The sequence below is a fragment of the Mus pahari genome, chromosome 13 (assembly GCF_900095145.1).
Source record: "Mus pahari chromosome 13, PAHARI_EIJ_v1.1, whole genome shotgun sequence".
Classification (NCBI taxonomy): Eukaryota; Metazoa; Chordata; class Mammalia; order Rodentia; family Muridae; genus Mus; species Mus pahari.
The window spans coordinates 23,309,845-23,335,122 of record NC_034602.1 but is presented as its reverse complement, the minus strand read 5'-3'; the positions used below and the strand labels follow the sequence as shown (position 1 = coordinate 23,335,122).

The 25,278-nt window shown below is 52.2% G+C and overlaps 1 protein-coding gene across 8 annotated transcripts in view; it reads right to left on the bottom strand.

The window, feature by feature from the left end:
• The window catches only part of Camk2b (calcium/calmodulin dependent protein kinase II beta), a 92,703-nt gene that overhangs the window by 45,025 nt on the left and 22,400 nt on the right, over nt 1-25,278 (bottom strand). For all 8 annotated transcript variants that reach the window (XM_021211321.1, XM_029545542.1, XM_021211319.2 and 5 more), the window contains exon 2: nt 12,567-12,661. In XM_021211321.1, the coding sequence (XP_021066980.1) occupies nt 12,567-12,661 (95 nt within the window). The remainder of the gene's footprint in view (nt 1-12,566; nt 12,662-25,278) is intronic.

Sequence of the window (25,278 nt, the reverse complement as noted above, 5' to 3'; positions counted from 1 at the left end):
CACACACACACACACATTACACACCTGCTAACCCAGGGGGGCTGGTTGAGGAAGCTCAGGCAAAAGGTGTGCTATTTTTTCCTCCTCGAAGAGGAACACCCCTCAGATAGAATACAGCATTCATCTACACTCCCATAAAAGTACTTATCAGAAAATAACAAAACAAAAAATATCCAACACAATTTTACTCAAAATTTTTACTAAAGCGGAGCCTGCAATTATCCACCCGCCTGCCTGAATTCTAATGATAGTGCAGTGTCCCGAGATGCCACCCCCGGGGATGCCGAGGCCTGGAAGCCTTTCCTAGGTGATTCTGCCATGATCTCACGGTGCAGGCATAGCTCGCTTAGTTGTCTACTCTGCCAGACACAAGCCTCAGGTGTCCCCTGAGCTTGGTAGCGTGTGTGAAGGACCTCACCAGCAAGATCCAGGCCATCAAGAGACCTGAGAAGCGAAGCGGCTCCAACAGAGCCCGCACACCCGAGCTGAGTGACTCACTCGGGGTGGGGCAGCCCACTCCCCCCCCCCACAGGATGCTCCCCTGCACCCGCAGAGCAGGTGACCCAGTTCAGCCTCAAAGCCAAGGCCTTGTCTCCGTGCTCAAGGGCTGTGACAAAGGCTTGGGCTGCGTCCTCTGCAGCCTGCAGCTTCCACAGGCTGAAGGATCTGTGTCCTCTTGCAAATGCTGCTGCAGGAGGACAAGCAATGCAGCCAAGGGCCGGGAGGGATGGCTTCCTGCCTCTCTCACCCCACGGTCCTGTGAAAACCACTGTAAGACCCCAGACCGTCTGAATCACTCACTTGCAGAAACCGGGCCAATGCAAACTTGTACAGTCCCTGAGTAGGAGAGTTTATGACTTACGGGTCAAGTTGCCTTCCAGGCTCTCATAGGTTTTGGGGACTTGAGTGACTCTCTAGGGATTCAGGGAGCAGAATGGAAGTATTCTATGTATACAGGTGACAGGGCTAGTGTCCATCACCTTGCAGATGACAGGAGCAGGGCCTGCCCCAAGGTGCTGGCAGTTAGGCCACAGCATGTGACATGTCCTTCCGAAGCATCTGTCACATGACAGGTACCATCTGTGAGTGTTACAGGTGATAGCCTGTTTAATTCCAAAAGTGCCCAAGAGGCGGAGGTAGCAAACTGGTGGCTGAGGACAGGAGGGATGGCCCACCTTTGATCCCAAAGACACTCAGGGTGTGGTTCCAGGGACTTCCAGCACCTGAGAGCCAGGGCAGCAGGCCTCACAGGACAAGTTGAAGTGACATTTTGTAGTCGATCTCTGCACGTGACTCTCATTTCCTGTCCCCTTTTCTAGAAATAAGAAGGCAGAGATTCTCTGCCCTCTCCAATTACCTTCCCCTCCCCCAGTTTGCCACCCTCGAGCCCCCCCACCTGCGCCCTGGCAGAGGTGACTCACAACCCGGGGGGTTGGGGTGGCAAGCAAGAGATGCCAACGAGCAGGGGACAGGAGGGGCGTGGGTGGCTCCCAGCCCTGCCAGCTGCAGGCTGTCATGGGAGGACACTGGGTGGGACAGAGGAGGGGCAAGAAGAGGAAGATGCAAGGCCCAATTTCATGGGAGGGCTCCCTTCTCTCACTCTCTGTGGTCCTGGGCGTCTGCAAGTCTGGGACCGAGCTCACGCCAGCTGTACATACTGTAAGTCATGCAGTATGGCTTGGGATAACGGACACTCCTTTGTTGGCCCTCATTTGCCTGATGGGAACAATGACAGTGTCTGTTGCCAAAGGACTGTGCTTGACTGAACTCTGAAGTGTGTAGAGGGCACACCCATGCCTGATGCAGGCAGGTTCATGGGGGTTCCCCCACTCATCAGTGGGCACTACCCCTCACCCCAGAGAGGTTGCCAGGGATCACTGAGAGCCTCTCTGTTCTGTAGGGAGAGTCAGGACCTGTGAGGGAACGTCAGAGACATGCACTCCAAGTAGGAAGGGCCTAGGGACACGGACCCTGACAGTGGGGTCAGCAGTGGGTCCTTGCTCAAACTACCCTTGCTCACATACATGGGTGGGAGACTGGGACAGGGCTGGCCACGGCTTCCTGGGCTAAATCAGCCACCAGGAGCATGAAGCGAAAAGCAGCATCACTGACTGAGGCGGATGTCAGTCGGTCTTACTGCCTGGGATGGCTGTGGGGATACTGGATGAGGGAAAGCTGGAAGTTCCTGATGGCCAGGGCATGTTACAGGGTTCTGTCCCTCCCCAGTGAGCAGCAATGGGACCCAGATTAGCCATAAGGCTTTGGCTGAGTGTCCAGGAAACTGCAGGTTGTTACAAGGCCCAGTGGGGGCCTCAGTCTCTCGCTATTCAAGCGGTAGCAAAGATGCCACATCCACCATTGCTGGTCCTGTTCAGAATCAGCAAAGGCCATCACAGAGAAGGGCTCTCCATCCAGCCTGAATCTTACCCTGATCACTTAGAGAGCCGGGCGTGTGCCTAGCCAGGCCTCCCGACGACTGCCGTGGGATCAAGGCCCTGCTGTCTTTGCCTTCGGCATGTGGAGAGACCTGTTCCGAGGGAACTGGCTCAGCTTGCTCTCTTTCTCATCTCTCTCAGCCACATACATCCTGCACAGCCTGGGAGTCAGGTACCGGGCTCTGAACAGCCACCTCACAGAACGCCCTGCGCTCCAGCCCAGCCCAGCCCAGCCCGGTAACCACACCCTTCAATCCCAAGTCCACCCATCTAGACATTTAACATCAGGATTTCACACTCTCAAGGGCCATGCATGCCAAGGGATCCAATTGCCAACTCTTTGCGGCAGTGAGCTGCCAGCCTGGAGACTGGGAAATGCCCTGCTGGCTGTAGCTTCACCAGCACCCTGCAGACCTGGGTGGGTACCAAAGAAAAAAAAAAAAAAAAAAAAAAAAAAAAAAAAAAACTGAGTTCAAATCTAAGGAGCAGCACAAGCTCGCCCAGGGCCAGAAGGGAGGTCTTGAATCTCTAGTCTTGGCTTTGTTTAAAGACAGGGAGCCGATTGGGTGGGACGTGGTTTTTGAAGGAAGATTGTCACCCGGGGGGAAATCCCATCTGAGCAGAGCTTTGCCACATTCCCCAGGCTAGTTCCCTTAGAGATAAACTAGCCCAGGCCAGCCCTGGTCAACCTAGGCTATGCAGGCTTGCAGTGGAGTCTTCCTACCCAGTCTTGGGGCACAGCTGGTGCAGAAGCTGAAAGTGGATCAGGGACAGAGACTAACTTGTCCTTATGAGAGACAAGTGGCTCTTGTGGGTGAGACAAAAAAAAACAAAACAACCCTGCCCAGCCCCTCAGGGGAAAGGCTTCTGTCTGCCCAACACTGGCTTTGGGCAGACCGGGGAGGGCTCCCAGATTCCTTCTGGCAGGAGTTCTCCAAGGGTGCTCTCCAAGGGCATCATGGGAGTTAGCAAGCACCTGACAGTGGAAGTGACAATGAGATGGGCCCTGGAGGAGGACACGGTTCCCGTCTCATCCCTAGGACCAGAGATGGCAGGGCTTTCCAGGCAGGCCCACGCTGAAGGCTGTCAGGCCAGACAAGTGGAAAGAGGCGACTCTCACTGTGGCTTTCTGTACATGCTTTGTTTTAAGAAAGCATCAAGGCATCCAGCCATTAACCTGACAGCGCCAGCCGGCAGCCACGCGGAGAGGCATCTGTGTGCGTGTTCCACAGCTGCCTGCCACCCCTCTGGCATCAAGAAAGGAAGCAGGGCTCCCAAGGGACCCTGACCACCTGCACGCAGCATACAGTTGACCCTAAGAATTGCCACCCACACTGGAGTGGAGGGCCTCTGAACTATTTCCCAGTTCGTCAGCGATGGCGGGCACTCTGGGGCTGCATGGTGAGGACACTCTCATCCCTCCACAGGGTCCACTTGTCCTTCAGCTGATGTTCCACTCCCGGGGCCCTCCGCAGAAGTGATAACCTTCCGTGTACATGTGGGCGCAGCTCCGCTTCGAAGCAGAGATGTTGCTTGGCAGTCCTGCTCTCTCGTTGCTAAGCTAGCAGCCGAAGCAAGGTTGTGGGGTGAGGCCTAACACTGGGGTCAGTGCTGTGTACTCCCACAACAGAGAAACTAGGGAAGTCCTCACATGCTCAACCATGTGTGTCCCCCCCCCCAGCTCCATCTCTAGGGATAGGACAGTGACTCTCTCCATCTCCACCCCCCACACATCCAGAGAGGACACAGCTCTTGTTCATTCTTGCAAGCCACAGAATTATGCAAACATTCCCCTGCGGGCACCTGGGTCACCGATCCTGGCTATCACACAGCCTGCCTCCCCCAGGCCTGCTGATTCATGTGCTCCGAGAGCAACCTCAGAGACCTGTACACATGCTCTTCCATGGTCTCTGAGAGCACGTGACTGCAGCTTTTGGGTCATCTCATTTGACCAGTGTCGGCTATTGTGCCGGTCACGCCCACTGCCCTGGAACAGGACTCCTACACCCCTGGCTGTGAACAGGAAGGGATCAAGGTGAGGGGCCTAGACTCTGAGGTCTCAGCCTTGTCAGTCACTGTCCTTACACAGGCTAGGTTTGAACAGCTGTCCCCTCCCCCAGCTCTGGGGCCATCAGTCTTATACCTGGGGTGATGTCTCCCCACACACAGGTCCCAGAGCAGCCCACCTCTTCAGATACCATCAAAAAAAAAAAAAAATCCTCCAGTGACAGCGGGTGAGCTTTGTGCTGGGGACTAAGCATCATGTCACACGGTCATGGGACAAAGAGCAAAAGTTTTGGGGGTCAGTGGCCAAGAGACCAAGACTCACTCTGTGGCCCTACACGATAAGTCACGGGCCACCTCAAGGCTCGGGCTACATTCCTGCCACAGTTCCTGGGCCTGGTGGCCTGTGCCTAACCTCTGCCTCCCAAATGTACCCACCACATCCTTCTTGCCCTTTCCAGAGACTGCCCAGACCTTCTCGTGCATCCCAGACTGGACACCTAGGACCCAATCTTGCTGGAGACTTGTTCTCATGAGGCTGGGAAACACTTCTAGCTGCTAAGGACATAAAAGGGGGAAAAAAACCTTAGCAAATGAGCTTTGTAGCTCCAGCCCACTTATGTAATGCACACTGTGCACTGCTGTTCTGGGCTCTACCCTGAACCAGCCACATAAACCATGCAGAGGTCCTATCGTGTCCTTGTAGCCGAAGAGGCCTGATACACAAGCATCGCCTGTCAGCTGAGGCCAGTTTGCAGCATCCCAACTCCCATGGGAGTACAAGGAGAGGAATGGGCTCGAAAGATGTGTCATCTTCTTTTGTGTCTGTGTCCCTCTTTGGGGAATACCCTCTCCTCATGAGAAACCTGGGCCTGCTGGGTCTCCAGCCTCCCTCTGAGCTGCAAGCAGCACCAGCCATTTCACACCAGACCTAGGGCCACAGCTCCCCTGCGTAACACTAAGACACAGAAGCACCCCGTGGCCCAGGGTGCCTGGCCTCTGGGGACAGGCTCCTGTAGAGTGAGGGGATGTCTTCTGGAGTGTCCTCTCTGAAGCTGGTTCCCATGTGGACTCCAGCTCTTCAGAATGTCCATCTGGCCAGCACTACAGCACCACCCCAGCCCTTCCCAGGCCCTGCTCCTCCAGAGGTAGCTTGGGACCTGCTTTCCCATCCTCCCATGTTACTACACCACCAGCTTGGTACCCCAGTCCAATCTGTACAACTCTCTCCTCAAACCCTTTCAAGACTGTTTCTTTTTACATTTTATTTCATTTTATGTGTATGAGTAGTTTTCCTAAATGATGTCTGTGCGTGTGTGTTCCTGGTACCCAGAGAAGCCAGAAGAGGGTATCAGATCCCCTGGAACTGGAATTACAGATGGAATTATCAGCTACCACGTAGTTAGAATCAAATCCAGGTCCTCTGGTAGAGCAGCCAGTGATGGTGATCTTAACCGCATAATCACCTCTCCAGGTCTATCAGTCAGTTTCTTATAACCAGTGCAGCCATGGGACATCCCTTTCCCTACTGGGATGGGCCCAAAGTCAAAGCAAGGAGAGATGAACTGCTGATAATTGTGCTGAAAACCAGGCCTCCAATGGGTCCACAGCGTGGGCCTTGGACCCCTCAGACCCCTTCTATGGTAGGTGGTAGGGGTTGGGCAGGACTCTGCCAGGTTTGAGGGATGTTAGAGCTAGAAAAGCTAGGTTTCTCTAAGCCAATTTTACCCATTTTACAGAAAGCTGAGGCAGGAGGGCTCAGACCCCAGCTCCCAGCAACTCCCTTCCTACAGGCCATCCCCAGGAACCTCTCTTGATGCCCACCAGCTGACTCAAATCCCCAGCCTGAGTCTTGCAAGAAGGTGAGCACCCCGCATGGGAACCAAGCAACACATGACCCAGGAGAGCCGAGCTCTCAGAGAGCGGTCTTCCGTGGTAACTAGGTAGGGCCTCAGATGAAGACTGTCACATCTCCCTCGTCTACCCCAACCCAGGGGTCTAGGGGGCCCCAAAGCATAACCCTTGGCAGCCACTTCCAGCCACACTGATCCCAGCCTTTGGCATTGTTCACATCAGCAATCTGACCCCGGTCTTGACGACTCTTCACACCAGCGGCCACGCCCCAAAACCAGTCAGCATGAAGCGGCTCATCCTGTCCCCATTTCACAGGTGAGGGCACAAAGGGCCAGGGTTCCTCAGCCATGGCCTGGATCTCCACATCAGATTTTTCTCTGGGTCTCGATGTCAGAAGCTTAAGACTAAACCAACTGAGTTTATGAGCTGTCTTCCACAGCCTTGTTCCCGCTACCAGATCAAACCCAGGATTCCCAGGTAAGATTGAATTTCAGACAGTCTTCAAAAATATTTTTTAACATAAGAATGTAATATGGGGCATGGCTATACTAAATCTTCTGTTTATAATAATATAACTAAAATTGTTTATCAGTTAAAAGATAAAAACTATCAGGTGTGAAATCTGGCAACTCAGTCTAGATCCCTCATTCAGGGTGGCTGACCCCGAAGACGGGGACTCCCCCTCCCAGGGCTCTCCACCTGTCCCCCGCACCCCATAAGCCCAAGTCCAGTGGACAGAGCAGAACGGTTATAGGCAGACCCTGGCACTGGGGAGGGAGTACTCCCAAGGGAAGACATTCCACACACCAGGTCCCTCGGAAACGTCCCCGGACTCCCACTGACAGGCGCAGAAGGGTCCCTGTGCTTTTGGCCAGGGAGCTGGAGAGGAAGGAGGGAAGGGTCTCCAGGAGGAGAGGGCACTGTCTGAAGCACACGCTCAGGCTGCTGTGCACTGCAGCGCCTCGTCTCTATTAACCCAGTTCTGTGGATTCTGCATGCGCATCCCTTGGGTGGGGGGTGTTTGGGGTTGTGAGTAGTGAGGCCAAGGAAGGCACGTTGTCAGCTACAGCAGGAACCTCACATGTGCACCCTAGGCCCACGCACATCCCAGGCAGGGTTCTGAAAAAATGTAGACCCTCCCTCCAGCTGCACCCCAGAACCCCGAGACACCAGGACAGCTTCTCCCTCTCACCTTCATGCAGGGTGTGTCTCCTGATGCAGAAGACACCATGTGAGCCTTTGGGAGGCCTGGTGCCAGACACGCAGCTGGGGCTAGCTGGGCATGGGCCTGAGGGCGAGCGGAGCTTGCTGAGCCTGGCCCCTCATCTGTGAGAACAGCCCACATGTGACGGCAGGCCTGGCAGTGACAGGAGACCCGACCTGGGACATCGGATTCCCACTGTGAGCCCACTGCCTGCCCCAGCTGGGCTCTTCCACCCATCAGCTTCTGTAAGCCCGTCACCTGCTCTGTACCAGGTAAGTCCGAGCTGTTTAAGGGTGTGGGGGAAAGTCTCTCGGCAGCAGTGGGGACCATGGCGAGGATACACTCCAATTCCCGCAGCAGAGCTGAGGAGCAGGCTCTCCGTTCACACTGTCCTCCCATGTGCGGTCACTAACCAGGCAGGACCTTCGCCCAGCTTATCTCTACACACGGTGTCCACAGGGACAAGGCCACCCCCAAAGGAGCAGCTGCTTCATGTGACAGTGGGGGCAGGGAGTAACAACAAGCGATGTTTCTAAGACTCCTGTGTGCAATGATCTCTCTCCCTCGGCCAATTCATTTTCCTTTAACTGCTTTTGTTAAGAGTAGCTTAATAATCTCTAATTATTCCGTCCGTTCACAGACTGGATGCCTCACAATTCTCTATTTAACTAAGTATTAACTTTTAAAATCGGGGTGTTTCGGCCTTTGGCACGGGGCGTGTGACCCTGGGAGGTCTCATCTCTTCTGGATTCAGTATCACTGTCCTCCTCCTGGAGCAGCTTGAGGAGCTGCCTCCCTCTGGGTGCACTGGATGTGGGTGCTCCCAGAGTCTTGGGGATGTCGGAGGAAAAGCAAGGTGCTCAGCTCTTTACTGAATTTAAATTATGAATGTAAATGACATTCAGGTGTCTAGAAATATCCCAGTGTTTGGGGGTCCCCACACATTTTTCCCTACTTCAAGAAATCTGAACCCAGCCTGGAGGAAGGGCAGAGACCTCTATGGAGAGCCATGATGGGTAGCATGGCCCCATATAGTCTCAGCTCCAGGCTGAGACCCGGGGGACTGCAAAGTGAGCCAGCAGCCCTGGGGCCTGCAGGTCCAGGACAGCTGCTGCATGTGCAGAAGTCAGCAGTGTCCATGCGAAGGCTGGAGAGTCAGAGGACCACCGCCACCTGGCCAGGCCAAGGGGCAGTGGGGAGGGGCCGCAAGCCTGGCCACACCCAGGCAGCCGCACATCCCTCTCAGTAGATAACTTTATCTTCCTTGTCACTCAGGGGAAACTGAGGTGTAAGGAGAAGCCATGCCAGTTACCCACCTTGAAACTGACAACTCACCTGGCCCCCTCTCCCTCAGCCCTTTCAAAGTGTGCTTTGAAAGTAGGCTTGGGGACCTATGGGAAGGCAGCTGGGGTAGCAGGGACACAGGGCAGAGAAATGCTGGCAAAGATGAAGGCAGGGTTCTGCCTGCCAACCAGAGCCAGGAAGGAATATCCACAGTGCCACCTCCTGGGCATCGCTGGCCTCCCAGAACTGTCACCAGGGTCCCTTGTGAGGCAGACTGTGGACATAGGGAAACAGAGGCAATGCCCACAGCAGTCAAGGCAAGGCCAGCTCTGGGCTATTCCTTACACTCAGGTTTGATCCACGGTCAGTGGGGTCAGCTTCCTTGCGGGACTCCCTGCTGGCCAAGATCCTGGGCCATACCACGGTCATGGTAGCATGGCCTTGTTGGCTCCACCAGGTGTGACAAGGCATCCACTCAGAAACACTGCCAGGAATATGGCTGAATGTCAAAGATGGCCCAGCTACGTGGTCCTGTTGCCATCCTGTTGCAATTAGGCACAGGGTGGAATCAGGGCTGAGCATTCGGTGACAGCAAGCAGAGCTGCAGTTACATGGCAGGGACACACACTGAAGCACCTGGGATGGGAAGCAGTCTGGGGACACATGCTGAAGCACCCGGGATGGGAAGCAGACTGGGGTTACACGCTGAAGCACCCCGGATGGGGAGCAGTCTGGGGACACACACTGAAGTACCCGGGATGGGAAGCAGTCTGGGGTTAGGGCGCAGACAGGCAAGACCAGTCAAGAGCTGATGCTTGACAATGTTTGACATTTCTATGTTTAAAGTCCCTCATATAAAAGATGTTCAAGGGCTGGACAGTGGGGAGACCCTCTGTGGAAGACAAAGCAGCTAGGGTCACCCTGCCCTCCTGAGAGCAGACCACAGCAGAACACCCCTGATTTCAGAATTTCAGACCCACTCTTTGCTGCTGCTCTGCCACCCGCCATCAGCCCAGCTGGAAGAAAATATGAACTGCGGGCAGGGAACAGGGGCTGTGGGGAACAGGGGGCTCCCCACACACTCCCCGCCCCCACCCCACCGGCAACTCATTTCAGCACGCTGGCAGGTAAGGTGGTCTTGGACACTCTGGTCAGAGAGAAGCAAGGGCAGAGTGAGAGAAGGGAAACACAGCATGCTGGGGTCAGATTCCCACTCCCCTCAATCCCCTCAGCCTGTGAAGCAGTTTGAGGGTATAAATGGAGGGGGGCATTGACCGAATTCTATGGGAAAACACCCAGACAGACTTCTACCGGAGCCTAACAAAGGTCTATTCACCCCACAATACTTGGCCAATGCGACTTTTTGGAACTCATCTCCAGCCCCTCCCAGCATGTGGGGTGAAAATCCATAGGATGAGTGAGGCGACTGGCAGTGAGGGGTGACACGGGTTCTCCAGCTCTGAAGAAAGGTGCCCGTCGAGCGGTCCTGTGAGGTCATATGGGGCTTGAGCCTTACATCTGTACTGCCTTGGGATGGGGCTCCCGTGAGGACCAAAGGAGCACTGAGGAGTGACTACTACCGCTCAGTGGGGGGACGGAGAGGCAAAAGGAGACACAAAGTTTTCTGGAATTGGGTTGCTTATGTTACACATCTGGACGGGGTTTTACGCAATTAAATTGACTGGGAAGGCAGCATGGTTTGCCGAACATAACTTGTGCAGCTTTTCCTGAGCAGCTGACTCGGCCAGGGCTCCAGTGGGTCGCTGGTATGGCCGGGAGCTAGCACAGAGCTGGAAGAAGAGCAGTTATGGTTCGAAAGAACACCCCAAATGGTGGGAAGCAACCTGTCTCCCAGACACTCCTGAGTGCCAGGCAGCCCTTGTGGCAGCGAGAGACAGGTGGGACAAAATACCAGTGTGGCAAAAGTTGGAGACGTCTAGGGATGGTGGCAACACCAGGAAGTGAGACTAACACAGAAGGTGCTCAGGCGCCTCCTGGGTACAGCCCCTGTGCTGCCTGCCTGATGATGCCAGGAATGTTTCACACCTGTGTGCAAACCAGCACTGGTTCTGTGGGGAGCACAGAGCATCCTGACTTTTGGCACAGTGCACACAGCAAGCCATCTGTGGGCGTTACCACCAACAGTATCACCATCAGTGTGACACACGCAGACACATACATGCATATTCATACAGCACAGAGGCACAGCGAGCACACACACACCTAATATGTTTTGAACCATGAGCCTCGGCTCCTTTGTGCTCTCTCACAGGAGTGAGTGTGAAGGTTGCAGGGACATTGCTTGGAGACCCACAGGAACTGTCCTCACACTGGGCCTGGGCTCACTTTGAGTGTAGAGAGCTCCATGCTAGTTCTGTGTCGTGTCAGAGAAGAACCAAGCTATTGGCCCCAGATCCTGAATCAGAGTTCAGGACAGAAGGGAGGCCCGGCGGCGGCCGGTGACCCATATCTCGCCCATGAAGAATTTCAGAAGGGACCCATACATCCCCCACCTGACACAGCTTCCTATCTAGGGTGCAGAAGAGACCATGTCCCCTGTTCCTGGAGATTTCTGCATATCATCCCCTGCCTTGCCCTTTGGGGATAGAAGTCCAGCCCCAGGTACTTCTCAGAGATGCAGATGAAGACAGGTTGGTACAGAAGCATCCTGGGCCTTGAAGATCCCCATCAGGTTCAGAGAATGCTCCCGAGAGGAAACGCATAGGAGAGCCCCAGTGGTCTGGTATACAGCAGGTGCTCAAACATGCTTACACATAAGTTGATAAGTTGCAGGAGTGGGGTCAGCTATGTGACCTGTGAGCTGCCAGACTGTGAACTGTAGACCCTGCGGTCAGCAAAGCAGTTCATGCCCTCAACACGCCCACTGGGTGAGACCCTGCCTCCATGCCAAGTCAGCCCCGAAGCAGCTCCCTGTCAGGGCTCCTCCGCTCTCGGCTAGCTCAGATTTTAGTCTAGAAGTTCACTCAGGCTGCACAGGGAGGAAGAGGAAGAAGAGGAGGAGGAGGAGGAGGAGGAGGAGGAGGAGGAGGAAGAGGGATGGGGAGCAGAGGGGTGATGTGGCAATGCCATCTCACATTGGCAGCCACCCACTCGCCACCCCCAAGGCCTCACCAGGCCTTCAGCCCACACTGCTTGGGGATGCCATCCAGAGCCCTCAGTAAATCCATGACGCCCACACATACCCGGACCCATCCCCAGGAAGTCACCAGAGTGTGGCTTCTGATAACCACCTAGCCTGAAATGATGTGTCCTGCCCCGACGCAGGCCCTGCCTCCATCTGTCTGTGTGGCTCACCCAGCCAGCACCATCACACCTGCGAGCCTGCAGAGGCTTCCTTGCGGCAGGCAGTGGTGTTCCCTGCTCTGAAGATTCAGTTAAGAAACCCTCTGAGATACCCCAGGTGAGCCAGGGCTAGACCCTCACTAACATGGATACCAACAGCAGCTCTGCTATCGACCACGCACCGCTTTTCCTTGGCCATAATTTTCAGGGAACTATCACCTAAGTCCCCCAGTGCCTCCCCAACATGAGGACTTCTCTTCAGGTCTGGGACAGAGACCCTGCAGGCCTGGGGAGGGGAAGAGGCTACAGGAGAACCCCCAAATCAGAGACTGTAAGTTGTGATGAATCTGAGGGTAAACTTCCCCCATCTCCACTCAGCCAGACCCATCTTGAAGGTATTGGCACTCCTGATCCCTCACCACAGTCCCAAAAGGCTGAGACGGCACCCCGCACACCTACACACAACCCCTGCCACGCCTTACCTCTGGCCGACAGCTTCTTGGTATTAATGATCTTGGCTGCATACTCATGGCCGGTACAGAGCTTGACACAGCGTCGGACCACAGAGAAAGCCCCCCTGGAGAGGACGTAGGGCAGGAGACAGACACAGGGAGAGAAAGAGAAAGGACCAATTAATCTCCAAAGATATTTAGACCTATTCTCTGCCAGGCCTTAGGAACATGGCCAGTGACCAAAGGGAACCTCTGCCCCTCCCACACAGTTCCTGGCCACCCTAGTTGGCACCAGTAGGACAGGGCCAGACAAATACTCTTGTGGGGACTCTGAAAAGGAGTAGCAGCTTTGAGAGGGTCCCCACTGAATCCCTGTGTAACACCCACGCCTATCGGTCAGCTGGAATGAGACACATTGTCAAGTTTATAATACCCGGGCATAGTCCACCAAGGGGCAAGGCCAGGCTGGAGGCGGGATATACTGGCAATTGGTGCAGCTGGACATAGGGACTCATGGAAGGTTTCACAGGGAGAAATGTTACATAGCTTAACCGCAAAACCAGAGGCAAGGACCCCCTGGGATACACAAGCATCCCCGTATCACTGAAGAGGCCACAGGGTGGGTCACAGTGAGAAAGTGCTGGAAACCAAGGGTGTGACTTAAAGTGACAGCAGCATCAGGAGAGGTTCTGAATGCTGAACACAGGCCAAGCCACAGAGACCTGGAGCTGAGGGGAGAGGAGGCCAAACCAGGCCAAACACTCCCTGGTCGGGCCCCTTTCATCTATCTCTGCACCCCTAAAGTAGCTCCGATCACCACAGCTCAGACAGTGACTGCCATCGTTTCCTTTTGGAATGAGCCTTTGTTAAAACAAAAACAAAAGACTTTGCTTTCCTAGAAAAAAAAAACAAAAAACGAAAACAAACCAAAAATAAAAAAACAAAAACAAAAAGTAAGCGTCCTCCATCTGATTGGCCCCTGAATGGCTCGCACCATTATCACCTGCAGTTACACTCCTCAGCCACTGGGCTCAGTGGCTCCATTCAGGGGCTGACACAAGGTCTCACCCAGGCAGGCCACCACAGCCCAGCTGCTGTGACCCTGTGGACAGGGTCAGGGCTGCTCAGGGGCAGGGTGGCAAGCCTGGCATGTGTTTAATCTGTAGCTTCTTGTTCCATTTTTCCACTTAAGTCTCAAAATACCTCTTTGTAAGGGAAATTTAAAGAATGAGTTACTGGTGGGTTTTCCCCCTCTGGGTTTTCTTCCTTTTTGATTTTGACCCCATTAGACAGAACCCAGAGCCTTGTGCAATGCAGGGAAGTGCTCTACCTCTGAACCACTCGCTACCCGGGGTTAGTTGTTCTTCACAGCCTCTGTGTCTGGACTGACTTCCTCCTGCCCGTCACTTCCTGAGTGCACAGCTTGGTGTACAACTATGAGCCTCAGTTTCCCCGTGGATATAGCAGAGCGGCAGGGCCTCACAGGGTGGGTGTGTGGCTCTCTGTCCCAGCCAGCTTTGTCTGCCGCGTAGACTCTCCTTCCCTTAGCTCAGGGGACCCCGTGTTGTCACCTGTGATGCTCAGGCCCAAAGAACACAATGGGTGCAGCCTCCTGAGGGGAGTCCAGAGTCTGGGCTTTCCTGTGCCATGGGCAAGACCTCGCAGGAGGCCAAACTGTGCATCTCTGAGATGGCAGACAGCATCTCAGTTGGGGAGCCAATATACAAAGCAGGGTAGAGCTTCCCCCATCCACACTTATCTGCAGACATGAGGAAATGTCTGTGCGCCTTAGCCCTTCCCCAGGGTGAGGGCGTCCATACACAAAACTACCAAGAGCCCGTGGCAGGTGGGCAGTCTGCAGACTGCTTGGTAGCTCCCTCCCTAGACCAGATGCCCTCCTTTCCTCTGCAGAAGGCTCTGTGCTGTCAGATCAGGTTTGGGCTAGGCACCCTGCAGCGATGGAAGAAGCCAGGCCTGGGCAGCTGCCAGAGGGAAGGAGAACCAGGGCTGAGGCCCTGAAGCAGGGAGGTGCGGGTACAGCCAGGCAGCCAAAAGTCCTACTGCTGGGCCTCAACCACAGGCAGGACCCCAATTCCAGCAACTCAGATTCCCTGCAGGGAGAAGATGACTACTTAGGCAGTAAGGGAAAGAAGGCTGACCCCGATGACGACTGTGCCTGTCTCCAGTGCCTCAGGGCCATCTCCCCTCACCACCACAGCAATCCCCCAGCCCACGGCAGGCATGGAGAAGCAGCTGTAGACCCACCCTCTCCTTCTCCACTGTCACAGGAATGCCTCAGACATGTTTAGCACACAGGCAGTGGGGAAGGGGCTTGGACATCTTCGGGAGCAAGGAGACTGGTGTCATTGCTGTCCTCCGCGGGACTCACAGCACCTGCCACTCAAATTTATAATTCCTGAGGAACACTATGGACAAAGATCCTTGGTGTAGACTGTGACCCTGTTCCTGCCTCAGGCTAACTCCTCTGCATTCCTTCCCTGACTGCCGCCATCAGTGTCTTGTGATAATTTCTCCTGTTGTTTCCAACCTCCATCCCACCCCACCCCAACCCCATGCTCCCTACTATGGACCCAGGACCTCCTTCATACCAGGCAAGCACTCCACCATCTGTCCCCCTTTCTACTTTTCTAAAGATGGACTGTCACTAAGTTGCCCAAGCAGGTCTTGGATTTTTTTTTTTAATTGAGAAACTACCCTATTTTATAATTTTGCATCTCAACTTTTAAAAATTGGGAAGGAAAATGCTTATTTTAACACATAATACTTTAATTTGTCCTTTAGAGAACTTCATAGATGCATACCATGCATTTTGCTTATGTCTACTCCCCTCCTCTTCCAATTCCCCCTAAATTATCCCAATACATGTCCCTCCCAACTTAAATTTTTTTCCCAGAGTCCATTTAAGCCTTGAACTTTTGATCTTCCTGCTTGCTATCTGAGCAACTGGAATTGGTTTCTCTGCTCTATTATGACCATTTTTCTGCCCATTTCTGCCCTTCTCCACTGTTCCTCTCTGCGGGCAGGTCTGTGTCCTGCCCACTCTGAATTCTGGTGCCAGGCCCAGCCCTTAGGCTGCCATGGAAGTCAGAACAGACTGCAAGTGTTGCAGATTGGCTAAGGATGCTGCAGCTGCGGCCCTGGTGCTGGTCCAGCCTAGCAGAGCAGGAGATGCTGCAGGAGAATGTCAGCCAGGAAGTAGGAGGGGCCCAAAACGGCTCACCAGAAGGGGTCCCCTCAGGCTCCTATGAAGTAGGCAGATGCCACAAGAGTGGTCCAGAAAAAGGGGGGCCACCAGCCAACGCTGAGGCCTCGTGGTCAGAATGAGCAGAGACTGGAGAAAGGCGGAGAGACTCACGGGTAGGCTTGAAGCCAGCCCCATCCTAAAGATATGAGGTGTCAGGGCTAAACATGTGTATGTGGCCATCTTTAGGGGGCATTTCTGTGACACTGTCCCCTGGCAAGAGGCAGAGTTGCTGGGGAAGGAGAGGGTGTTTCTACAGTGGCTTCTCCCTGCCTGCAGTGGTCTGGGGGGTGGCTTTTCGGGGCTGGCTTTAAAGGGATGGGAGAGAGGGCCCCAAAGCACAAGCACGGGCAGGCGGGATGCGCAGCGGTAACAAAACATTCACCTTAGAAAACACTACTGGCTTCCAAACTGGGCCACCTACCCATGGCAACAGGGACAGAAGTGGAGCCATGGCGGAAAAAGGTCCGGGGTTCAGGCCAACACCTCTGCTAGACACTGGCATGCATATCATTTGAACCCCAAGGTCACATGTGGAATGTCTGCTGTGGGCTGCCGACTTCTGAACTAAATAGAAAGTGATTTGAATAAACCTGCTCAGATCATGAGGCCCCAGGGCACTCTGCGCGTTAGAGGGCTTTTAAAATCAAATAAAGCTAATTAAAACAAGAAAATACTCTTTGAGCCCTGACTCAATGAAGGCTCCAAACACTGTCTCATTTACAACAGGATCAACAGGACCTGGAAACAGGTCCTGAGAGAAATGGGGAGGAATTAATTCCAAGCAGGATTGGAGCCTGAGAGCTGGGCGGCCCCAGGGGACTGCTTTCCACACCTGCTTATCACTGGGACGAGGTCTCCTTTTCAAGCCCCAGGGGAGTCTCCAGAGGAAAGCAGTCCTGTCAGATGACCACTGACCTCAGAGGGAAAGACAGAAGATACTCAGTCTTCAGGAAACCCATTCCTGGCCTATGAGAGTCCGTCTGGACATCTACTGCCTCCTGCCCGGCTGCCCTCCCTTCATAGGCCCTGGCTCTGAGATGCCTGCTGCCCGCTGCCAATCATCTGTGGCTCCCATGTCAGAACCCCTTCCCATTCCACTCTGTGACCCTCTCTGTCCTGTACTAGGCCTTGCTAGCAGCACCTTCGCCCTCGCCTGCTCTCTAGACTGCCCCCTGCTGCCTCGTCACAGTATGGCAACTGTAGTTCAGAAGCTGTGATGCTCACAGGTCAGAAGTTACTGGTTCTGGCCAAGATTCCTGTTGGGGAGAATCGAGTCACTTTTACTCTGGCAAAGACTGAGTTACCATGGTTCTCAGCTCTTGGAGTATGGTTAAAACACTGGTAATGACATCCTCTATCCTCACAGACTCCGCTCAGTTGCCCTCTAGGGACTTCAGATGACAAGGAGATAATGATTGTTTATCTTCTTGTAAACCATGTCTAGGTGAAATGAGATGACCCGTGCAGATGCTATATGCATGGTTCAGTATGCAAAAAACACTAACCTCATGATTCTGCTTCCAGGATGGTACAGATAGGGAAGCAAACCTCAGCCTCCCCCCACAACAGGCCACAGAGTCACCGCAGACTGCATTCAGGAGTCCACGGGGTGTCCTTACACACTCCCTCAAGGTTTGGGTTCTATCCCCTTAGTAGACCTCTCCCCACTCCTTCCTCTGAACCCCCACCATGCCTCATGGCCTCTTCTTGCCACCTTAGGCTTTCCTGCCTCTGTCTTGGGCCTCTGCTGGCCTTGCCTGTGAGGGAAGCTAACTATTTGCATAAGTACACCTGCCACCAGGACTTTGGCCCTCTCCCACAAACGCCTTTGGTTGCTTGACAACGAAGTACAGTGTGCCTTTCACATGCACTCAGAAGCCAGCTACAGTGGCAGCAGAGCCGAGTTGGGGACTTAGCCATCCACAGAAAGGCTGCTGGCAATTCTAGGGGCTCCTCTTTTTTAGGGAGAAAGATGACCGGTATCCTTGAGGGAAATCCAAAGCTCCAACCCTCCTGGACCTGTTTATGAATGGAGGTTTCCCGTCAGGTTTCCTGTTTAAGGTCCCATGGGGTCAGGGACATACCTCAGGAACAAGCACAGTGTCCCCAGACGACTCCCCGAAGATCCACCCAACAAGCCCACTCCATTAGATCCCTCGGGAGCCCCACCCAAGCAGATCCCCACAGGGGATCCTCCCCAGCAGGGCCTCTCCACCGGAACTTTTTGGAATAAGCTGAGCAGGCAATGGTTATTTCCTGCTATAAGTTACCAAACAGCTGCTTTGAAACCAACCATTTCGCCAGTCTTCTACCATGGTCAGTTTTAAGCAGGCCCTACTGATTGGGTCAAAGTTAAAGACAGACCAGTAGGTGCAAGTCATGGCCACACTGAGGGTCTTCATACTTAATTTATTCTTAAAGTGCTATTTATATGCTAACCTGAACAAAATCCCTTTCTCCCTCTGATTATAAGGAGCTCTTAAAAGTAAAGAAGAGGCCTTTTCTATCATTAATCCATCTATCTATCTATCTATCTATCTATCTATCTATCTATCTATCTGCATGCATGGATTCATCTATCTGACTGTCCATCCATCTGTCTGTTCGTCCATTCATCTATTTCTCCTAATCTAAGATGAGGTCCTGATGTTTTCCAGGCTGACTCTGAACCACTGGTCTCAAGCCATCCTCGCAGCTCCAGAGTGGCTGGGACTAGAGGCTCACATCAGCATACCTAGTCCCTGCCTATTTTAACGCTGACCTAGACAGTTTTCTGGAAACACTAACCTCTGCTTGGAACAGAGTGTTGATGTTATCACAAGATTTTTCTTTCTATGTGTTTTTCAACTTCTAAGCAACAATGCAAGGACAGAACCCATCTATCCACCTACCGCTAGCAGGAATTGCTTTTGTACTGTTATCATTATGATTACAATGTCTGCGACAGAATAGCCAAGGTCATTAAGAATACGCTGGAGTCACTGTGACCTTCCTAACCTGCACATTGCCTATGCAAGTGTGGCTCTACACGGTGTGGAGACTTCCTGTTACATAAGAGTGGCTTGTCTATTCTTCTGCTCCCTGTCCCCATCAGTATCCCACATGCCTTGGACACATCTTCCACAGCACGATCTGACCTGTGAGCATTGTTTGCTGTGTGACACTCTGAGCATGATTTGCAGTAGTGAACCTCCATCCACTGCGTCACTGGCCCTGAAGCAGGTGAGGAGAACATTCCAGCTGTGACAGAACCTAAGTCCTCACAGAGAAGTGCTTGCTGTCAAGTACCACCCACAGATGGCTAGAAGGCAAGCTAAGCTCCCAGGCTGTCTGCCCAGCCCTGCCTAGCATCCAGACGTCTTGGATTCTTAGCACTGGGCTTGAGGTGGGGCCCTTCTCACTGAAGGACAGCACTGAATTCTGCCTGTACACACGCAAACTCCTAGTGGTCTCCAAGCACCAGCCGTGCTCCTCGGCACGTCCTTTCTTGGCTTTTGCCTCTTCCACGGGCTGCACCTCACACATCATGCTCACACTTTGGCAAGAGTCCCTCCTCAGACTGTGGAGAGCCCTCCTTCATCTGACAGCCAAGAACTTCTCTTTCGGCAACTGAAGGGCTTGCTTCTGGTTTGCCATCTCTTGAATGACCTACTGTGAGCAGTTTGGTTATTTCCACAGTATTTATTTCCAAATGCAAATCATTGGGTGTTCTTACATTAATTTATGACCTTTGCAACAGTCAGCCATGCTCCAGCTGCTAGGCCCTCTAGCCCTGGTCTTTCCTGGGTCTCTGACACTCTCCCCTGCTCTGCACTGAGGCATCTATTTCTTGGCATGTAGATGGATCACCCTGACCCATGCCTGAGTGGTCACATGCCTGATTAGCTGTGTGACCAATTCCCCTGTTTCCATGATGTGGTATGACTCCATTCTAAACCCAACAACATGTGCAACTGCTCTATTTACTTTTTAAGTTTTTTATTTAGTTAAGGCTTTGGTTTTTTTGAGACACGGTTTCTGTATGTAGCCCTGGCTGTCCCGGAACTAACTTAGACCTCTGCCTGCCTCTGTCTCCCAATTGGTGGGATCAAAGACATGTACTACTAGGCCCAGCTGTATTTTTAATTTTTCATCTTACTTATTTTGTGTTTGTTTGTGTGTATGTGTGCATGTGGGTATACGGTGTGGGTGTGAAGTGGAACATTCATTTTTTTTTTTTTTTTAATTTTTAAGTGTAGGGCTTTCAGGATCTTTTGTTTAGTCGTCAGCCCTGTGAGTCTCCCAGGAAAGCGGCTTTCTCCTAACCTATTGGTTACAGAAATCTTCATTCAAAAAAGGCTCCAAGAGAACCAAACACTTTGAGGAAGGAACACTGACTATGGCTGGAACTCCGTGTGACCCACAGAAGCCCATAGCAGATGCTTCTGAAGGAAGGGTGACTATGTCATCCATCGGGATACACACCCAGATTCCTTGGCTTCACCCCAGGCCCACAGCTGCTGCCCATGGAGGCTCTGTGAGCACATCTCAGATGGAGAAATCCCTAGCAGGGTACCCGTCTTCTCTCTGAATTCCCAGTGGGTAGGACTAGGCTAAGGGGACACATGTGGCTTCCTGTGATCAGATCAGGCCTGTTGCCTGGCAAAGCTTACATGTGTGCCAACAGGAGCCCGGTTATGTCGCCTCATGAGTTCAAGTGCTGTGGGCGCAGGATGTCGCTATTCTGGTGATGACCCTCCATGACCCGCTCTCATAACCTGTATTAAGAGCTCAGTCTCACAGGCTGCAGCACTTCTCAGTCTGACCCCTCCCTGCCGTAGCTGGACTGTCTCGTTATCCTGGTCTGTGGTTATCCCGGGAGGTCTGAAGGCAGCAAGATCTGTGTGCCTGGGTGGTACTCTAACAGGCTCTTGGGAGCTCCTCACCCTCCCAGGAGAGCTGCTCCATGTTCTGCTTGCCCAGCACCCCTAATAACGAGACCCCCATCTGATGTGTGTGACAGGAGCTGGGGCTCCCACCTCTCTTCCTGGATCCTCCTCATCCCCACCAAAGCTGCTAGTGTCACAGGTCCACATGGGACGCTTCCATCTACTTCCCACACGGAGACAAGTCAGGAGGTGGGAACAGGGCCACAGCATCCTGGGCTGCTGCCAGTGGGATGGACAGCTGAGAGGGGCATGCTTGGGCAGAAGCAGGGATATGAGATGGAACGTCCATCAGCAGGCACTGGCTGCTGACTTTCCCGTCCCAGCAACAAGCCAAGGATTGGCTGCAGAAGTGACAACTGTGGGGCAGGAATAGCACCCTGGGACACAGCTGTCTGGATGCCCACTGGTTGAGCAGCGATGTCTGCTGACCCTAGGAGGACACGGAGGGCTGTATGTCATGTGATCTCTGGTGTAGAAAGACCCACAGGTCAACAGGCTGGTCCTTCACTTTTCAACATGACTGAATCCTATCTCCTGCCCCTCCATTCCTCCTTCCACGCAGGCACCAGGCAATCTAGAAATCTGCCTTCAACTCGGCAGGTGGTCTTTCCACAGTAAAGGGCCCTGGGAACAAGAGTAGGATGGTCCCAGGCAGCACAGACCTGCCGAATATCCTTTTCTGCTGTAGACTCTAGGATGATTTCCCCAATCTTGGCCCATTCCTCATTTTTCCAATCCTCCCCCATAATGTACCAGGAAGCACATACCAGCTGAAAAGGTCACACAAGGCTGGCTTGCTCATCTCCCTGGCACCCTGACCATGAATCATCTGAGACTCATACGGCATATTAATAAATTCCTAAGGTAAGCCTAGCAGGTAGTGACTTCTCCCGGCTCCAGCATGGCCATCCTTGGACCACAGAAGTGATCTATCTCCTCTCCAGCACAGAGGCAGCCAGGCGACAGCAAGGTCAGATGCGGGTAGAGGAGAGAGCCTGCAGCTAGGGCTCAGCAGACATGAATAACGGATTTACCCTAGTAGATATACTTGGAACAGGGGATGTCAAGGGAAAAAAGATCAAGGCTCATCACCCCAAACTCAGAGATATCAAGGAAAACGTTGAAAGGACACAGCTTTGAATGAGGCAGACCTGGGTAAAATAAGTTCCCGGTGGGTTCTTGGTGGTTTTGATTTGTTTAAAGAGCTAAGGTGGAAAGCGCGAAGTTGGGGCATTTTCTGGTCCAGGATGAAAGGCTTAGGAGCTCTCCCTCCTCTCCTCACACACAAGGCTGAACATGTTAAACAACGGTCATGTACTCTTCCTAGATCCACCGGGGAACTGAGGTCACAGGCCAATTGCTGTCACACTGTACCTTAGCAGAGCACAGCCTTTGGGAGTCAGTGCTGGGGTCGGAACCGTTCATCTGGTCCCGGAAGCTCCATGGGGGCTGGCCAGCCTTGACAGCATACGCTCACCCGCTCACCCGTCTGTAAGTCTAACCACCAGGAGCCCCGGCAGCTCCCACAGGGAAATCAGAGGACCAGTCTCTGGGGCATCAGGCAATGGGAGTGGGGAGGTAATCATTTTAAATACACTTGAGTATCCTGTTCCTCTTAACAAAGCCTGCCACCCAGAATGCTAGCTAACTAAAGCCAAACCTAACCCTACCCAATCCCTTCTAGCTGTCCTGTAACGTGTAACGGGGAAGGGAGGGAAGAAAAGACAGGTGTGAAATCACAGCCTGGGTGCTGAGAACTGAGCATGGGGTGACAGAGTTCTCTCCCCAACATGCAGTTCCTGAATCACTGAACATCTGTCTACCAGAGTTGTAGCCTCTATAGTATGTCCGGCTTTCAACCAAAACCTACTAATTAAACAAAAGGACAAAAAAGACACAGAGCAGGCAGGCTCCCACGTGGCAGGGAGATGCTGGAACTGGCAGATCGGGAGCTGGAAACAACCATGATCAACATGTTAAAGGCGCTAATGGGAAGACTGGAATACACGCAGGAGCAGATGGGCAATGTGATCAGAGAAATGGAAATTCTGAGGGAGCATGGGAAGCAATGCCTTGCAGGAGGAGCTCAAACACACACTGGGGTGGGGCTGAAGAAAGGAGAAGGGAGCTGGAGAAGCATTGATGGCAGACTACAGATCTGGGACGTGCAAAGGGAACTGCCCAGGACCTGTGATACAGGGAAGGAAGGGAGAAAAAACAAGAAACGCTGGAATGGCAGCAGAGCAGGATCCAAACGCATGCATCTAGGAAGCAGAGCGAGGTTCTTAGCTATCACATCAGCTACTGTTCTCTCTCTCTTTTCCCTTTCCCTGCCTCCTTTTGTCTTTCCATCTCTGCCTGCTCTGGCCTAATGAACGTTTATACATTGGGTCCTTTTGTCCCTCCTCCTTCCTCTTTCTCTCCTCCTGGTCCTGCCCCTTTCCCAGTGCATCTATTTCTACATTAGTTGCAGTCAACAACTATGCTGCTGCTGCTATGGTTTTAATACAACTATTGCCCACTAGATCAAGTGATAGTATTTTTTATTTACTTATAACATATTTCATATTATTGTCACTTATTTTTCTCTTTCTTTGCGTAGATCCGAGTTTCTGATCTGTGCTATCTTTTACTTTTTGAAAATCTTAATGTTACTTCATAGACAGTTTACTGGTGAACAACTTCCCCCATGTCTGTTTGAGAACACTTTATTTCTCCTTAACAATAGCAGCAACAATGTATTTGGTGATTATAGCCAAGGGATAAATGAGAAAGCCCACAAGGTAACAGTGTGCTGCTTTGCTACCTGAGAACCAGGGCCGTGCTGAGTGTGAACTTCGATCGACTGTAAATGCATACTGTAAGCTCTGGGAGGACTACAGAATCGTGAGGAAGCATCTCTGACATGGTGGACAGGAGAGGGCCGAGTGAGAGAAAGAAGAGGGAGAGGGAAAACGTGGAATCAGTGTATAAAATGTTCAGTTAGACCACAATGGACAAAAAGGGAAGACAAAAAGAAGACAGAAAAGGAGAGCGAGCGAGCGAGCGAGAGAGAGAGAGAGAGAGAGAGAGAGAGAGAGAGAGAGAGAGAGAACAGTAGTATGATAGTTACTAATCTAAGGATATCAATACAACTGAGTCTAAGTACACCACTTAAACACACACTATAGGAGGGTGGTGGCGCACACCTTTAATCCCAGCACTTGGGAGGCAGAGGTAGGTAGATTCTCTGAATTTGAGGCCAGCCTGGTCTACAGAGTGAGTTCCAAGAGAGCCAGTACTATACAGAGAAACCCTTTCTCAAAAACACCAGCAACAAAAAAGACACACTAGACTGAAGTATAAAACAAGACCCAACTATATACTGTCTACAAGAAACCAACTTTCAAAGTAAAGACAAACAGATTAGGAGCAAAGACATAGATATGACCCAAAACAATTATAGACTCAGTACTACCACACGGACCAGCGGGATGAAACACAGTCCAACAACTTGCAATAAGGATGTGAAGTGGAACAGAAGGTCTTGTCAACAAATTCTGCTGGGAAAGCTGAATGGCCTCGCGCAAAAGGATGAAGTTGGAGCCTTATTATCTGCCGTGAATAAAGGTTAGCTCAAAATGGACGAAAGCCTAACTTTAAGAGATCCAATTATAAAACATTGGTGGAAATCTTCATGACATTAGACTATGCAATGATCTCTTAGATGTGACATCAAAGGGCAAGCAACAAGAATAATAAACTTTATGAAAAAATAAAATCACTGAAGACAGGATGCAGCTCAGGGCAGCCTAGGAAGCAGGAGGCAGACACCGTCACAGACACAGACAGAGGCACGGACAAGGACACTACCAAGGCAAAGAAAAGATAGTCCACAATATTGGAGAAAGTGTGCCAATGGATATGTAAATGAATGTAAACTAGAGAGGACAATAGTACATAGGGCCAATATCTTAAAACTGACATCATTATTATTATTTATTCATTTGTTCATGACTCTGCCACTTCCTTATTGTACATACAATCTTGAGGTAAATTTTCATTTGTAAGTAAAAATAGTACTTTATTTAGAATTTTTGTAAAATTAAAAAAAAAAGTGCATGTGAATGTGTGTAAACAATTAAATGTTACCTCTGATCACACTTTTAATAGTTACAGCGGTAAATTTTATGTTATGTCCGTTTGGGCAGTAGATGAATAAAGACACACTCACTGAAATAAAGCTTGAGTGGCCTCATTTACTTCGGGCAAGAATGAGGGAAACCGAGGCATCAACGGGCTATTACATAGCGATGGAGTCATTTTTCAAGAAGACACAGTAATCCAGACATGGACACCCCAACAGAGCACTGGCTCGAGACTGGAGCAGGTGGAACCGTGAGAATAATTAGGGAGACACGCCACACAGTTGCAGATTTTTAAACCTTGGATCAGAAATGCCCAGAGCCAGGGGATGGATGGGGAGATGGCTGCTGCACAAACAGAAAGACTCAGGTCTGGTCCCCAGAACACACACACACACACACACACACACACACACACACACACA